Source organism: Eurosta solidaginis, chromosome 1 (genome assembly GCF_040869045.1).
Source record: "Eurosta solidaginis isolate ZX-2024a chromosome 1, ASM4086904v1, whole genome shotgun sequence".
Classification (NCBI taxonomy): domain Eukaryota; kingdom Metazoa; phylum Arthropoda; class Insecta; order Diptera; family Tephritidae; genus Eurosta; species Eurosta solidaginis.
The window spans coordinates 280,046,560-280,065,496 of NC_090319.1; the positions used below are offsets into that span (position 1 = coordinate 280,046,560).

An 18,937-nucleotide genomic window follows, 5' to 3' on the forward strand; every position below is an offset into this window, starting at 1 on the left:
TTACCGTTGTTAGTATTGCAGTTAGTTGAAGGTAAATCATGTGTATTTTATTAGTTATTAGATTTTTATTTTCTACCGAAACGGATTAGCATATGTAGTTCACTACTATTCCGACACCATTTCTAATTACTTAAAAAAATAAAAAATAAAATAATAATTTATTAAATTTGGCATTGGACATATGACTGAACATATCCCAGCACCGGAACGAATTAACATAAAGCAAAAAAGAGGAAATAGAGAAAACAGTGCTTTAAAATAAAATTTGGTTGTGTTCTTAGCCATAAAAATCAAGGCAGAGCTATGAGGATCGGGCTGTACAGGTGTGAGGCAGCGTTACAATGGTACCTCCTCCATTATAACTTCACCAGCGCCTAAAACCAGAGTTTATGAAATTAATTGATTAAATTTAACCGGAGAGAGGCTTGCCATTCTTATTTCTTCTTGGATCCAGTAGCAGCCATAAGCTAATGCATGAGTACTAGGTGCTACCGTTGTGCTTTTTACATGCACTTCAGTCTAGACCACTTACTTACTTACTTACTTAATTGGCGCTTAAACGCCTAAACGGTTATGGCCGTCCAACAAGGCGCGCCAAATCGCTCTTTCGCTCCGCCAACCGGCGCCAATTGGTCACACCAAGGGAGTTTAAATCGTTTTCCACCTGGTCCTTCCAACGGAGTGGGGGCCGCCCTCTACCTCTGCTTCCATAGGCGGGTTCCGATAGAAACACTTTCTTGGCCGGAGCATCATCTTTCATTCGCATAACATGGCCTAGCCAGCGCAGCCGCTGCGTTTTAATTCGCTGGACTATGTTGATGTCTGCGTATAGCTCGTACAGCTCATCATTAAATCTTTTTCGGTACTCGCCATCGCCAACGCGAAGAGGTCCATAAATCTTTCGAAGAACTTTTCTCTCGAACACTCCCAAAGCCGCTTCATTTGCTGTTGTCATGGTCCATGCTTCTGCCCCATATAGCAGGACGGGTACGATAAGTGACTTGTAGAGTATGATTTTCGTTCGCCGAGAGAGGACTTTACTTTTCAATTGCCTACCTAGTCCAAAGTAGTCCAGTGCGGATAAGTTCTGCAGCTAGTATAATTTTCTCCAGCATCAAATTAAAGAAATCGCACGATAGGGGGTCACCCTGTCTGAAACCTCGTTTAGTTTCGAACGGCTCGGAAAGGTCCTTCCCAATTCTGACTGAGCTGATGGTGTTGCTCAACGTCATTTTGCACAGCCGTATAAGTTTTGCGGGGAAACCAAATTCAGACATAGCGGCATATAGGCAGCTCCTTTTTGTGCTATCGATGGCGGCTTTAAAGTCGACGAAGAGGTGAAGCGTCGATTCTTTTTTCACGGGGTTTTTCCAATATTTGGCGCATTGTGAAAATCTGGTCGATGGTAGATTTCAGAGATCTAGAAAACGCCATTAGCCAAGTGATTGTTCCAGATGTGCGAGGCTAACAACGTAGACATTGAACGCGTTCAAGCATTGCGGAATATAGAGGGTCCCCGAGAAAGTCCGGCAGGACTCACCCATCACATCAAATGCTGAAAAGTTACAATAGATAGTCCCCACCTTACCAAAAATATCTCCGGTTAGTCTAAATAGCCCCTGCTGGTACCACCGCACTTTCAGTTCAGACCCCTTAAATATAGCGCGCAAATATGGGACAGATATTGGTCTTCACTTCACCGCCGTTGATTGTCGCCCCCGAAACTTAGGAGGTGTCGCATACTATCATACACCCTGTTGCCCAACTGTTGTTGTTCCCATACTCCTCGTGGCCTCCCAACACTTTAGGCTACAATTATTTGTTTGGAGGCTCCGGCAATCTGCCCAACTGTTGCCGACCACCGACGAACTCACCACAGAAGTAACTCCGACAATCTTTGACTCAGTCCATCTTGTACTATTAAGCCACGCCACTTCACTATCTCGCTTCGATTATCTTGGTTGGCAGCGGCGATTCCATGTTCATCAAGAAAGACAACTGCTTTAAAATATAAATAAGCTATCAATGATGCGATAGTTGGAAACATTTGATGGCAACCTAAGGAGGATTTGTTAAGAAACATTTCTGCCAATTAATCTTATTATCAAAACCGCGGCAACCTATGCTCTAAGTTTGTAGATACGGACGTTATATGGCGTATTTATAGTCCCAGCCGTATTCTGCATAGTGTAAAGCACTCCCTTATGAAAATAATATAAGAACATATCTGGGTTATATGGATGAAACGAAAAGGCAAGGTCTGAAGCTCACTAAAAAAATTAGTACAACAAATTTCCATAAAAAAAATAAAATAAATGTAAGGCGCGATAACCTCCAATTTGCATCGTGCTCCATTTTAATTTTTCCCACATTTTGGCGGGACGGAACCTACTCGTTTTATACCGACTCAGAACGGCCTCTGCAAGGCAGATGAGTTTTCACCGAGAGCTTTTCATAGCAAAAATACACTCGGAGTGCTTGCGAAACACTACCGAGGGGCGATCACGCTTAGAAAAATTTTCATCTAATTGAAAAACCTTGTTTCTAAAATTTTGATGATAAATTTTCATAGATTGTTCAAAAATGGAGTACGGTACGGTAGGATACCTTTTGATGCACTGCCAGTTATTTTCCACATCGAGTGAGCCCTTCCAATAATAAATTGTTGTTATCCAGAAAACGCCATTTTCTTAGTCAGCCAAGTGATTGTTCCAGATGTGCAAGGCTAACAACGTTGGCATTGAACCCGATCAAGCATTGCGGAATATAGAGGGTCGCTGAGAAAGTCCGGCAGGACTCACCCATCACATCAAATGCTGAAAAGTTACAATAAATAGTCCCCACCTTACCAAAAATACCGTCACCAAAGGCCAACGATTAGTCAATGAAAACAAATAAAATATTACACCCAATTTCGACTATGTTAATATGTATGTATGAATTTACATATGTAGATACTAAGTATGTGAGCACAAAACTTAAAGTAACAATAAATATCTACATAGTACATATGGTAAACTTACCTTCCTCGGCCGCCTTTTTCTCTTGTCGCCGTTGCAAAACGACTTTCTTAAATATGACAGCGGCTGCCTCAACAGCATTCTGTATCTCTTGCTCACCCAAAGTTGTTGTATGTTGCTGTAAATGGCAGTAAAGAGAATATTTATGAAAAACAACAAATTTAAAATAAAAAGTAGAGACTTCTTAGACACAATTTTTGCGTATCAGACGAAGACGGTTTTGGGATTCAATGGGGTTGATACGCGCAGTACAAAGCTTTATAGCTTCAAAGCTTCTACAACCCAACTGTCAACTTTACCTATACGAGGGGAATCCTGTTATCCTGCAGGCGGGGCTCTGGAGACCCAAAGTTCCTCATGGAACTAGGGGTTGGGGAGGGCGGGATGGCCTAGAAGGTTTAATGTGGTCATATAAATCATTACCGAGATAATCGGGCTAGTACCTTAATGGTGCTTTGTTACCGGAAAGTACGGGATATATATCCGGCAAAAGACTATCAAAATCGACAACACTCCCCAACGCCTTCGGGGAGTGTCTTTATCGTTAATACAACAACAACAGTGGAGGAGTTTGCAATAAAGTACGAGGCGTAAGCTACCCTCGAACTATGAGCTCTGTAAGATAGTTTTGGGCCTATTCGAATCGGAAAGCTTCTGCAAAAACCTAAAAGGCTGTAACGTGGCTGGCCAAAGAGCAGCTGGAACTCACTGAAGATGCTGATGAACAATTTTTACAGTTCCCGGTTGAGCAGGAACCTCCTTCACTACATGCTATGTGTGACTCTGTAGGATTGCCTTCCATTCCGCTGCCGAAAAAGCAAACTTATGTGGGCTATTACTCTTTCAGCTCTACAAGTGTGATTTATGACCTCTATAAATGTCCTTATGACTATGCAACTTACAAGTTCATTAAGGATTTTGTATCGCTGGCTGGCAGACTTTACAGCAACTACCTGGGTACGGCTCAAAGTCTTCGAGCATGGTGGAAAGCACCTTTGTTCCAATGACCCATAAGCGCTATCTTGTATCTCGTAAGGATATTAGATTAAATAGTATGTCTTTGTTTCTCTTCAAAACGTTGAAGCGTCTGACTGGCCTATGCATTCGGTATAGAATTGCTCAGGTTTTATTATCGGTATCATAGCCAGCCTGCGGCGGGTCAACGCAAATAGCTTTCATTCAATTGTAAAACAAATAGAAGTCATGAAGTACAAATAATTTTGCTAGGAAGCATTTCTAAACACAAAACAAGGGGCGTGTAACTGTGCCTGTTTCTGGTGGGAGTCAGTGGCTGTCAAGCTGTCGCTTACGGTAAAAAGTAAATTTTTTGACATCCCGAGCGATATTTTGCAGTATCATACGGATATGGTAAATAACTTAGCAAATGAAACTAGTTTCTTACGTACCAGATTTCAGGCCTCCCCGATTGGTGAAGAACCGCTGGTACTTTCTGATAGGTCTAGATTTCCAGGAATTATACTGAAAAGAAGCTGTCCTGAAACCCCCAGGAGTATTAACCCGTTCATTTCCCATACCTGAAGGCTAGACAAAGCAGTCCTAGGCAATGAGAAGGAATACAAGAGGTTGGAAGCGGGAAGTAAAAAGCGTGATATCCATAGATTAGCACTCGAAACACACGCAACCCTCTTTTGGTCGACCATTTTGTGAAAGCTTTTAGCATAATAAATTCACTTAAACTTCAGTCAAAGTAACACAACAATTTCTATCAGTGATGATAATCATGGTACATTTGTACTTTTTTTGGTACATTTCGCTTCCCGAAAATACGTTGGTACTACATTGACATATTTGGTACATTTTTGTAAAATACAGCACTACATTTCAAGCCATTTTCAAAGCAGCTTTGAATGTACAAAAAAAAAGGAAAATTTTTCGAAGAAAATATATACATAGTTAAGTTGTTTTGTTGGCGAGCAGAATTTTCATTTAAATATGCTTATGAAAAATAGCATAACTGATTCTAAAATTGTGAACAAATTTTGCATCAATAGAATTAAAGCACAGAAATAATAACTCAAATAACAGGACCAGAAAATTATAAATCCATGATTACATTTTGTCAGAAGAATTATTACTCTCTAATAATAGATGAAACGACTCATAAACAAATGAGCTAAGATCCCGCATTCCGGAATTGTTGTATTTGTAATCGAATTTTGAAAAAAAGTTTGATGACGTAGCGCTTTTGAAGTTTTTCGATTTATTACATTTCTCTCGTATTTCGCTACCAGTGTTCGGAGTATTTAAAACTGTTACCTGAGTAAACAACTACGGCGGAGTAAAAATAAAATTTTCGGAGTATATTTTTTCTTCCTTTTTGAAAGCGGACGAACAACCAACATCAAATTGATTTGGTGGCTTGGCAATCCCTTCGATATACTTGCTGTTATAGTACTTGCTGTTATCGTGGCCTTTGTAGCCACGTCACTGTTGACTGATATAAATTCGAGACTGTGAAGGGTTTCGTCTATTTGGGAAGCAGCATTAAAAGCAAAAACAACGTCAGCCTAGAAATCAAACGGAGAATAACTCTTGCCAACAAGTGCTTCTTTAAGCAATTGAAAAGTAAAGTCCTGTCTCGACAAACAAAATTCTCGCTCTACAAGTCACTAATCATAACTGTCCTGATGTATGGCTCGGAATCATGGAAGGTGTCGAGAGAAGAATAGTCCTATTCGTGATGTCGACGGCGAGTACCGAAGGAGGTATAATGATGAGCTATATAAGCTTTTCGCAGATATGACGATAGTGCAGCGAATAAAAACAGGAAGCTTCGTTAGCATGTTAAGCGCATGGACGAATACGTCGCCAAGAAAGAAAGTTACCGCGGTTTGTAAACAGAGGAAAGAAAAGACCTTCACTGAGTTGGGAGAGACAGTTGGAGGAATATTTGACCTCGCTTGGTGCTCCCAATTGGCGACTGTTATCGCTGACCTCACTGACTCAACGTTCTTCATTTTTATATAAAACTTCAAGAAGTGCTGTATGTTGTATTTTGGCAGGATTTTCAGATTACGCTAGGACACATTTTTTGCTTACATTTTACTTCTTCAATTCTCATTCCGTGCGAAATAAAAAAATAACAAAAACTATAAGCAAAATGTGAACAAACATTTCTTAAGACACGAACAATGAATTCACTTCATTTCATCCAATCGTCACTTGTAAACAATCAGCTTTTCATACGTATGTATATAATAAAAACTTCAACCAAAAGATATTAGGCAGTAATACTATTTAGTTTTCAACTCGACCCAAATAAACCGTTAAGATAAAAAATTTAGTAGGAGTTAAGAGCGGAGCAAAAGTCTGAACACTGAGTCAGCAATAAAACATGTTGTCAAAAGCGTAACGTCACGCCAAGAAAATTTATTTCCCAGCCAACTATGATTTTTTTGCTCTCTCATTTTTAAATGCGGGATCTTTTTATTGGTTCATGGAAACGACTGATATATGTATGTATATCAAAAAAATTGGCAGTTTCGATTCGAATTTTTGATAAAAAGTGCGTTGATAGATTTTTAGATTTGATAACTTTGACCATAGTAGCACGGAGGGTATTTTTAATGCCATTATTAAATCATTGAAAGACCATTCAATACCACTTGAAAAAATGATTGGTTTCACTACCGACAATTGCTCGGTTATGATGGGAGCAAAAAGCAGAGTGCAAGCAAGGCTGAGGCAAGTTGTTCCAAATCTGCATGTTAATGGATGTGTTTGTCACATTTTAAATTTAGCTTCAATGGCCGCTTGTGATGTATTTCCCAACAAAATTGATACATTTTTAAAAGACGTAAAATATCATTTTTGTAACAGCCCTCTTAGGAAAGCAGACTTTCAGGGTTTTCAAGAACATTTCGGTACAGAAATGCATGTTATACTAAAGTACGCCCCCACAAGGTGGCTTTCTAGCAAAGCAGTCATAGATAGAATTCTTGAGCAATGGGATGCCCTAAAGTATTATTTTAATCTTTGCGTATTTGAAAATAAAAGCAGTAAACAAAATATTAATCTTATATATGAAATTTTTCAAAGTCCTATTTATAAAGTATATTTTACATTCCTTTTTTATATTTTAAATGAAATAAATAATGTGAATATAGAAATGCAGCCTGAATATATTCGCATACATTTACTTATTACCAAATTAAAAAATTTTATAAAAAAAATCTTATTTAGACTCCAGTCCTATTTGGATGTTAAATATTGATTCAGACGAAAATCACTTAACCCCAGATGAAGTTTACTGCCGTGTTAATGTGGATATTATTCTATCAAACAACCTTTTCGAAAAAGATGACGCACACATATTTAAGAGCTGTGCTAAACAATTTATATACAACTAGCAGACCCGGCAGACGTTGTTCTGCCCTAAATTTGGTATATCTGCATACATTTTAATAAGCTTTTTCCGTCTAACTCTGCCCTCGCCCCTCTACACTTTTTCCTAATCTTTGTATTCACTATCGCTTCATTTATCTCCATCTTCGTCTCATTCTATCTCTTTCTCAGTCTCCTTCTTCTCTCTTTTCTCTTCTCTCAAGTTTTTCTCATTCTTCTTCATATCTTATTGCCAGTTCCAGAGGGTGGTATGTATTTTGTTCCAGTCCCATTCAGAGTCAGTCCCAGTCCCACTCCGAGCCTCAGCCTCAGTCCCAGTCCTAATCCCAGTCCCAGTCCCAGATCGTCTCTGGTATAATTCCTGGAAAAAAGCATCGTAAATACTAATATATAGGCAAATTTATATACCAATTTTCAGGTAAATCGAATAGGACGTATGTAAATAGGTATGTGGGTATTATTAATTAATGTCTTTATTTCGGTTTCGCATGCATATTTATCAGTTTTGCCAGATTTATGCGACTAAATCGAATATCACAATGAAAAATACTTAAAATCTCTCAGCAACAGCTTTCGTTTGATGTCCAAAATACACACACATTCTAGGGGTATCCGGGTCCATGTTTTGGCCTATATCTCGAGACCCTAGTCACCAATAGGTATGAAAACAACCCTGTAGTAAAGCACTCATCAACAGTTTTCATTTGATATCCATATTGTATAAACATTGTCTCGGGGTATCCGGGTCCACGTTTTGGCCTACAAATATCTCGAGACCCAAGACACCCAGCGGTATAAAAAATTATCTGTAGTAAAGCACACATCAACAGCTTCAATTTGATACCCATAATGTAAAAACTTATCCTAGTGTTACCCTGATCCACGTTTTGGCTTATATCTCGAGACCCTAGTCACCAATAGGTATGAAAACAACCCTGTAGTAAAGCACTCATCAACAGTTTTCATTTGATATCCATATTGTATAGACATTGTCTCGGGGCATCCGGGTCCACGTTTTGGCCCACAAATATCTCGAGACCCAAGACACTCAGCGGTATAAAAATTATCTGTAGTAAAGCACACATCAACAGCTTCAATTTGATACCCATAATGTAAAAACGCATCCTAGTGTTACCCTGATCCACGTTTTGGCCTATATATCGAGGCCCTAGTCACCAATAGGTATGAAAGCTACCCTGTATTAAAGCACTCATCAACAGCTTTCATTTGATATCCATATTGTATAAGCACTTTCTAGGGGTGCCCTGATCCACGTTTTGGCTTATACCTCAAGACTCTAGTCACCAATGGGTTTGAAAACAACCCTGTAGTAAAGCACTCATCAACAGTTTTCATTTGATATCCATATTGTATAAACATTGTCTCGGGGTATCCGGGTCCACGTTTTGGCTTACATATATCTCGAGACCCAAGACACCCAGCGGTATAAAAAATTATCTATAGTAAAGCACACATCAACAGCTTCAATTTGATACCCATAATGTAAAAACGCATCCTAGTGTTACCCTGATCCACGTTTAGGCCTATATATCGAGACCCTAGTCACCAATAGGTATGAAAGCTACCCTGTATTAAAGCACTCATCAACAGCTTTCATTTGATATCCATATTGTATAAGCACCTTCTAGGGGTGCCCGGGCCCACGTTTTGGCCTATATCTCGAGACCCTAGTCACCCAGACATACGAAAAATACCCAGTGTCAAAGTACTCATAAACAGCTTCCATTTGATACCCATATTGTACAAACACTTTCTGGAGTTACCCGGGTCCATGTTTTGTGGCCTATATCTCGAGACCCTAGTCACCCGGTATCAAAGTACTCATTATACAAACCTTCCCCGTGGAAAAATACATATATATACCAATTTTCATAATAATCGGTCCAGTAGTTTTTGAGTTAATCGATGACATACATACAAACATTCATTTTTATATAATATGGCTAAACCGATTTGGAATTTCAAAATCAACTAACCATCATCTCTCCTTCCTGTATATTTCCTAAAAATTTCATGGCAATATTTCTATCCGTTCTCGAGTTATGGAGTGACAATCAAAATGTACACTTCTTTTTATATATATAGATTTTGTAGTACTTTATTAAAGGAAGTAAATTTGAATGATAAAACTTTGTTATGGGCTGCAAAGCTTTCACCAGAAAGTATTTTAACGGTGAAATAAATAGTTTGTAACGAATGTTAGCAGCACTGAGCGATGCTATCGTCTCTAAGCCGATGCTAAGCAGTGACGTGAATTCACATCCATAGATCAATCATTATGTATCTACATAAACGAAACAATAATTGCGTCTACACATATGTACCATGTACGTATACGAGTAGCGGAGAGTCAATGCACAAACACATGCATATATCTGAGAGACTCCTATAAGCATAGCGGAATGATACAAGGTGGCAGCATGGTGACATACCTACAAACATAAATAAAAATTCCATGTACTTTGTTTTTGTAAATTCGATGGACAAATGTCAAGATCGTACGGCACCGAAAGTTGATGTATCAAATCAAATAAGAAAAAGGGTATAATCAGCTGTTCCATGCTGCCACCTTGTATCGTTGCGCCATGCCTATAAGTATGCAATGAGAAAAACCATAAAATTGTGCAATTGTAGTTACAGCTGAGAAGTTTGAGAGCTACTGGACTAGTAGATTCTGGAAGCGCCTAGAAGATGCGAAGGTTGAAATCAAAGAATATAAAAGGCGGCAATTGTAGAGGCGCTGGAATTCAGTTTTAAGATTTTGATTAAGACGATATCTAGCGAGCAAGAGCAGTATTATTTTGAATATTATAGTTTCATTTGAGCTATTAATCAGTTTGGTTATTAAGCAAGCTATTCGTTGTACAGTTTGAGTGTTATTGTGAAGTACTTTAATAAAGGTCATTTTTCCATTATTCAATATTGGAGTTATTTATTCAACAGTTTAGCGATACGAACTTAGCAGAAGGGCGAATAAGAGGAATTTCAGAAGTATTGTGCTTTTAGTTATAGACTTCTTTCCGAAATCTGCATTTGATAAAATAGAGAAAATTAATACTGAATTTAGAGCTGTAGCAGAACATGAGGGCCTTAAAAAATTCAAGAATTTAAATATATGCAGCTTTTGGGAAGAATTAAGATCAGTTAAAAATAAATTAAATGCGCAAATGTCTTCCAATATTTATAGAATAGTTCGAGGCATATTGTCGATTCCACATTCATCCACAAACGTAGAAAGGATATTTCCTATACAAAATTTAATTAAAACTAAGTGTAGAAATATACTTCAAATAAACACAGTTTCGAATTTAATAAAAACTAAAGACTTGGTGAAATCAACTAACAATAGTTGTCATAATATAGATACGAAAAAAAGCTTTTTGTCAACTGAGATATTTAAAGAACGCAAAGAAGAAGAACTGTTATGTAGTGATTAAAACATGAGTTCTTAATATAGATGTAGGCGACAATTTGTCAACTTTTATACCTGAATCTAAATATTTTGTACCTAAAATGCTTTTATGAAATGTTTTTGCATAGAACGCAGCTGTTATTTTTTTTTTAATATTAATTTTATGTTCCTATAATAAAGAAATGTTTTTATATATGTACATAATTGTACGCTTCAATCGATAAACTTCTTTTATTATTTTTACTGGAAAAGTATTTCTTCATACATCATATTTCCCTGTCATAAATAAATAAAAATAAATGTAAGGCGCGATAACCTCCGAAGACATTTTAGGCCAAGCTTCTCTTCCAATTTGCGTCGTGCTCCTTTTTAATTTTTCCTACAAATTGGCGGAACGGGACCTACTTGTTTTATGCCGACTCCGAACGGCATCTGCGAGGCAAATGAGTTATCACTGAAAGCTTTTCATGGCAGAAATACACTCGGAGTGCTTGCCAAACACTGCCGAGGGATGCCCCCGCTTAGAAAAATTTTCTTCTAATTGAAAAACCATATTTCTAAAATTTTTATGTTGCTTTGCCCGGGGTGTGAACCCAGGCCACTCGGTGTGGTAGGCTAAGCACGCTACCATCACACCACAGTGGCCACTCCCCTGTTATACTACCTTTAATTTGTATTAGAAAGTTTCCTGACTAAAAACAGTTTTTGGATAAAGAAGCTGAATATAGCTCTAGTTTGGTTCAAATTTTGGTACATTTTTGGATGATTTGCTACATTTTTTTCCTTCGTTTGGTACAAAATGAAAACATCCATTTATCATCCCTGATTTCTATCATGAAAATATGTAACTCACCTTGGGAATTGTTCTTCCTTCCACTGTCCCATCCTTATTGCTCTCCGTGGTGTCATCTTTTGTATTCTGTTTTTGCATATCAACAGCATTTTTTGCTTGAACTCCATTGTAGTTGTCATGGTCCTTCATTTTGGTGTTTTCATTTGTTTCTCTGGATTTTGGTTCTATTGTTTTGTTGTTGCCATTCTCTTTAGCAAACTGAAATTGTGCTCTCTGTTCATCTGCATTGTATTGTTGACTAGGTTTTTTGTTTGACGTTGCGGATCTAAGGGATACAACGGAGTTTCGTCTTTCGTTCGAATAGGGTTTATTGGTGCCTGCAATCAGAAGAAGAAGAATGAGTACAAATTATTATGGAACAAAGGAAAACAAGATTTAAAACACGGAAGCTGTTTAAAGTACCATAGTAAGTGTGCATATTTAGAAAGCCTTAAGGTGACCGTGGGGTACTTGAAAAAGACTTAATGAAGCTAAGGTCACGGCTCTATGTATGCAATTTGAAAGTTCAAAGGCATGTATGAAGCTGGAAAATTAATATAAGGTTTAGTGGCAGCTGCTTTTAATAAGCTTACTAGGTCACCAAATCAATTAGCAGTGTGACCAGCGACCACTCACTCACGGTTAGTTGGTGTAGAAATCCTCGAATAACTCGAAGTTAAGAATACTGACTAGCGGTTAAAGGTCACGTAACTAAGAGGTGGGAACCGGATGCTCCAGATGATGGGTCATATAAAACCGTTCCCAAGATGGACGGGCTAGTACAATAATGGTGCTTGTTACCCCCAAAACCTTCGGAGGTGGGGGGGGGGGGGGGGGGGTGTTCTTTCATAGCTAACAGAAAAAAAAGACAATGAAGAAAAAGAAGAATACATCGATGGTATCTCTTCCCTGTGTCCCACGATGTTCCAGCATGCTTACTAAAGGAAGCTCTATATCGGCTCGCCAGCATTATGACCAACTCTCAATACGAGTGAATCACTGAGGGTATCTGATTGCTATAGAGCTAGAAGCTGTACGGCTAAACTGTTATCTTTAACGGACTTGTTAAAGGACGTAACATCGAACTATCTCGCACATTTCTGGAAAATGAGGCCTGTTACCCTCGAGAAGACGCAGAAATGAGGCATAATTGGATAATACCCACCTTTCACATCAATTAATGGAAGTCGACATATAAAACAAGATTGCTACATCGAATTGTTACTCTTCGAATAGATGAAAAACTGACAAACAGAAATGGCCCGGATACAATGAAAATGAGAGCTAAGAACTGCCTTAGTAGGCCCAAGAAGAAAATCTTCAGAATCATTGCCAGAATGTCAGGGAATTTGCCATTGAGTCGACACGTGGAAATGAAAGAACATGGGAATGTCCTTTAATGTCACATGCAGGAGGCTTCGTGGGTTGCGTAAAATTGGTAACTCACTTCCCCTGTGAGTGTTCTCTTCTAATCAATAGAAGTTTGCGTTGTCTGACTGAAGAGCATCAGTATTTATCTATAAAAAAGACTTCGTAGCCGATCAGCTGAGCCGGAAGTAACTGGTTTATTCCACTACGTCATATTTCACCAAGCTCATACAAAAAGTGTGGTAAAAATGCTGAGAGGCGCTGCAATAAGCGGCTACTTACTTCAAGTTCCAGCCAGAAAAGGCATCCCCTATCGCTCTCAACCAGCCTTGAACGATCCGTAAACAAGTTCATGGGTTCAGGGGCTCACGTGACTTGAACGTGTTGTCTTCCACAAAATATCATACATCAGGCTTACATCAATGCTTGAGATAGCCCTGAGTAGAGGAAACACTTGAAAAATACCTCTCCCCCTCCTTATTGGTCCGAAACATTTAACCTTAGCTTGAAATACTATTGATACAAGCCACATCAGGACTGATTGTATTCATGGCACGATAAATTTTTGATTGGCTCCATAAAATCCGTGAACATTTAGAGCCTCGCGAATACTCCAAGGGCTATCTCATCTTCTTTTGTGTGCGTCACGGCTCCTGCGTCATATATCAGCATAAGTATGATGATGGAGCTTTACATTTCAATTCCCCTCTCAATTGCCGAAACGGGCAAAGTTATTCACGGCTTAAAATTAAGCAAACAACGTCTTCTTTATCTTCTAATAACGATACACATACTACCCGATGGTTTTGAGGATTGTTATCGATGTTTATAGTATTTTGCCGTAAATAGATCCGATATATTCTGGTAACAATTACTGTTAAAGTACCAGCCAAACTAGAGCCTGGCCTGATGTGTGTGTGATAGATTCACGTTTGTAACAGGATCCGTCTTAGGTAAGTGAGGTTGACAATTGGGTTGGGAAATAAGTGAAGCTATGAAGTTTTATATTACCATTAACAACCCCGTGAAACCCAAGCCGAGAACATCGTCATCGGCTGTAGAAATTGCTCCTGTGAGCAAGATGTATGTACTACCTCCACAGTGGGTTAGGGGGCTGAGCATATACCCGCGGCTGGTATGCCTGTCGTAAGAGGTGACTTAAATACCAAATTGATTCAAGGTGTTGTGTAGCGTAAACCTTTCAAGGGGTTGCCAGCACAATATATAGCTCCTCCAAACCAAAGCTCTAGCAACCTCAAGTTGGTGCTTGAACCGGAACGTACCGGATCTGCATCCGGAAAAGGACCATCAACATCGATAACACTCCGCCTTCGGGGAGTGTTCTTGTCGCTACAACAACATCAACATGTATAAACTAGCTGAGGTCCGAACATAATGACAAATGACACACAAAGCGAGGAAACAATCGCTATACCCCAATCGAAGATTATAGAATCAACTGAAGAACTTAATCTATCTATGTGACAGTGCATGAACTTACTAAGGTTTTTAAAAAAACATACCTTCTTCTGCTTCAGCACCATTTGTTCCACGAATATTGCGACGTCGTGGTGTTGGTATTTTCGTATTGGTTCGTGTCTTATCTAAAATATCGGCCAGAGGTCTTGGACTCGGTATTTTCGTGGGTTCAACTTTTTTGTTGGTCTAGAAATAGAAAATAAAAATTAGGTTTCATTTTAGAAATTCTACAAAATTCATTCTCACTTGTGTTTCTTTTTCGGGATGTGACATTGAGCGTCTTGTAACCGGTTTAGGTGCATTCGGTTTTGCTCCGGAGTCCTCAGATATTGAGCGCATTTGCTCTGGTTTACGTCTTTCATGTGTTTCACTTTTATCGTCATTTGCAGAAGATCCAGCCGTACTTCCAATAGCAGGGGCGTTCATTTCCGCACTCCCTCCAACACCTCCACCTTCATCAACTACACCACCAGCACTTTCAGCTGTTGCATTTTCACATGTAGCGTTAGATGCATGCCGATTTAAATGTGCCATTTCTTCCTGATGCATTTGTAGTTCACGTGATTGCCTTCGTCGCAGACGATTGTGCATTTGTGGTGTTCGTGGTAAAGCCCCAGCACTACCAATATTTAGGACACCACCACCCAAAGGTTGGCTATTCGAGCCACCTTCTGGCCCATAATAGCTATAGTTTTTATCATGTATGAGCACATTCTCAGCGCTATGCACTATTGGACGCTGATATTGATTGTAACTGCCATCATCGGAGCCATCATTGTAGATTATGCGTGGCTCACTGCTAAAGCCGGCATTGTAACTCTTTTCGTATTGTACTTCGTCAGCCTCTAAAAAGCTGCTAGTGCTATCGCCGAAATAATCCATATATTCGGGACGATTTTCAGCGTCTTCCGTGACATTTTGAAATTGATTAAATTGTTGCTTTGCCTCGCCAAAAGTTCTTGTACCATAATCGGTTGTATTGTTGCGATCATCTTTAACACATTCTTGACGCACCAAACGACTGGGTGAGCGGCTGCAAGAGGCAAGAAGATAAGGTGAATAAGATTGTCCAGTATAGTGTAAACTCATAACTTGATCCATAAATTAAAGGAAAGAGAGAGAGAAAAGAGGGTTATGAAAAAGCGTTTTCCATCTTCTTCTTCATTTTAATGAGTTAAAATTCCTATGGATTAGCATGCCTAGGTGTTCATGGACTTTCCGAAATCAGCTCTAAATTTGTTAGTTAGCTGATAGTTCAGGACTTAAAAAAAAAAATGTAAGGCATTTTGCGTCGTGCTCGTTTTTTGAAATTTCCATACAATTTGGCTGGATGGGACCTACTTGCTTTTATACCCACTCCGAAAGGCATCTGCGAGGCAGATGAGTTTTCACTGGGAAGCCTTTCATGGCAGAAATACACTCGGAGTGCTTGCCAAACACTACAGAGGGGCGACCCCGCTTAGAAAAATTTTCTTCTAATTGAAAAAACTTGTTTCTAAATTTTGATCATGCTTTGCACGGGTCGTGAACCCAGGATCTTCGGTGTGGTAGGCAGAGCACGTTACCATCACACACGGCGGCCACCATAGTTCATAGGCATACATAGCTCAGGAATTTATTGTGTAATAATGAGACGACAGAATGATGAGTTCCCTGGTGAACAGCAACCCTTTCCGTATACTTCAATTAGCTATGTGGAGCCAATAATGGAAAAAAGGGACATCGATAGATTCTCGTCGAAAAAGATATCGTCCGCTTTAGCACAGATTTGGCAAACTCAGCAAACTTTTCGACCCAACGCGATTTGTCGCTGTGATTTCTCAGTCGAGTCGACTTGCATTCGTTACTATGGCTAAGCAGTGAGTGAAGAACAATATACAGCCCAATTCTAAACGAAACTTCCGTGCGAGTTTTTTCCCTTCTCCCAATCCTCGTATTCTAAATAAAAATTCCTTGTGAGTTTTTTCACTTCTCCCTTTCCACCTATTCTGAACAATGTTCGAAAAAGCGGAAACCGGTTATGGGAGAAAAGTAGGTATTATGAATGTGAGGGAGAGGAAGATTTCTCTGTCATTTCATAGGAGTTTTTTCACTAGTTAAATTAAAGGGAATTCATCAAAATAGGAAATTAGTTATTTTAAGAAAGAACACTTATTTGTACAAATTTGTGCCAAAATATGTATTTACATTCTACCACAATATTCTCCACAACACACACAACAACAACCAAAATATTCTTTATTTTAAGTCGAAAAATATATCATAAGCAACGGAAGAGCTCTTCGCATATTTGATACAGCCATCCAGAAATTGCGCAAGGATTTTTTAAGAAGGCTTAAATAGATTTTGGCATATGGCGAAAGGCGAACTCAACTCGACTTGGCCGCCAGAAAATTGCTTTCCAGAATGAATGCAGGCAACTCCGGCGGATTTGTGTTATCCCGCCGGTCTTCTTCTTATGCTCCTCTGTTGATGTTGCTGTGGCACCAATTCATTACTTATTTCAGTGAATACCACATGAAATGTAATAATGTGCATTGTGTATACCTTATTTCTTAATTTCAAACAAATTGGCAACAATAATTAAACATTACAATTTTTTAAACAAAATAAGAAATGCGCAACGAAATTTCAATTGACAAAACAGCTGACTTCGTAAATTCGAAATTCCTATTCCCCAATTATTCTTCTCCCTAGGAGAAAAGAATTGGAGGAATTTTTCCGCGGGAATAAAAAAATCCGCGAGAATATTTAGAATTGGTCTGATAGTCTATATCGCATTATAGAATGTCGATTTCCAGTAATCGTTATCACACATCATACATCACATACGTTGATGCTATCACAGTCTATCAATCACGACGATTTCCTCCATGCTCTTACTTCGATCTACTTTGAAAATCGCTGTGACTAAATCACAACATAATATTTGCCAACGTTACGCCAAAGACACTTTGCTAACTTAAGGGCGAATTAAAGGGCTAATTAATGGTGCTTATAACCATAAAGCCATAACCAGATAAAACAGCTGATCGAACCTACCTTATGGAAATCTATGTAATCGAGTTAGCGTTATGGTATGGCACCATTAATCTACTACATTGATTTCCATAAGGTTGGTTCGATCAGCTGTTTTATCTGGTTATGGCTTTATGGTTTTAAGTCACCATTAATTCGCCCTTTAGATCGACGGCTTTAAGTTTTTGCTAGGTGGTTCGTCAAAAGTGGTTATTCTGTCTGCTTTCTTTCTAAGAAGAGGTATATTCAGCAACCCCGAAAGTTTCTGTGTCTATATATAACAATTTTTTTTGTGAATAATTTTGGCGAAGTTAAAAGTTGATGACTTAGCTATTAAATATATCGCACCAAAGACAGTCTGAGGGCTTAGAAATGTGCATAAGCCTCACAAATGATTGCAGGGACATCAGATTGAAAGAAATTCTAAAAGACATCACCGCAGAAGGAAAAAAGATAGGAAAGGTAAGCAAATGACGGTCCTTGCTAAGAAAAAGAAAACATGCCAAAGCATTTAGTGTGGGAAGCAGTATTCCGCCAAGTCGTCAATAACTATCAAAAGTGTATTCAGGGAAAGGATGTATCTGCTTGCTTTGCATGTCTTTAAATGAAAGGGATCTATAAGCCTCTCTAAATTTACCCTTAAAACACCGAAGAGGCCAGAAAAGCTTTCGCTAAATGAATGCCGCTCAAAGGCATACCACAAAGGGAAATCGGTTGAAAGTGCACTTCGCGCACTTTTTGACGTTATATGGAAATATATGTGCTGTAAAGACTCAGAGTTCGATAATTGTAAGCATTAAGTTTATGCTCAGAAGTAGGGTCGGCACCGAAACTTTGGTCACAGCCTTGGGTTGTGAAATGATGACAAGAGGCATCCGTCAAGTCGCGTCTAGTCCGATCTTCTCTGGTAGCTAACGAAGTCCTGGAAACCCTAAGACAAAAATAAGGAAGTAAATTATACGGCGTGATAACTGAACCCAAATGGACTAGTAGTAGTAGTAGTTAACTATTAGGTGCAGAGTGTTAAGTAACTTTAGTGAGGGCTAGAAGCAAGCCTTGAATAGCAGTTGGGAGATCACAGGTTTCACGTATGGTTCAAAGGCGGAAAATAGCTCTGGAAATAGGCTATACTCGAAGTATTTTCCGGTAAGGCTAGGTTTCCCGATTCTTGCAGTGTCATCAAATATGAAGAGAAAATAACAAAACACTAATAACAAAAGCTAAAATTAGTAATCTTGATGTCCCTCAATGCCCGGTTACCGGGCAGAGCAGTATCGAAAAGAAATGAGATTATTATGCAAAGACTACGAATAAGACAAACAGCCTTGTGCGACCACCATTGAACCAGAGAATACAAAGGTTTTGCTATGGACCAACGGAGATGAGTGCGGGGTTTCAAGGTTTCACGGTTTCAAAAAAAGT

At 38.9% G+C, this 18,937-nt stretch overlaps 1 protein-coding gene across 2 annotated transcripts in view; it reads right to left on the reverse strand.

The window, feature by feature from the left end:
- Positions 1-18,937, reverse strand: part of btsz (bitesize) — a 184,930-nt gene that overhangs the window by 74,693 nt on the left and 91,300 nt on the right. For both annotated transcript variants that reach the window (XM_067760931.1, XM_067760930.1), the window contains exons 6-9: positions 14,744-15,530; positions 14,542-14,683; positions 11,672-11,988; positions 3,024-3,138 (exon numbers count right to left, since the gene is read on the reverse strand). In XM_067760931.1, coding sequence (XP_067617032.1) covers positions 3,024-3,138; positions 11,672-11,988; positions 14,542-14,683; positions 14,744-15,530 — 1,361 coding nt within the window. The remainder of the gene's footprint in view (positions 1-3,023; positions 3,139-11,671; positions 11,989-14,541; positions 14,684-14,743; positions 15,531-18,937) is intronic.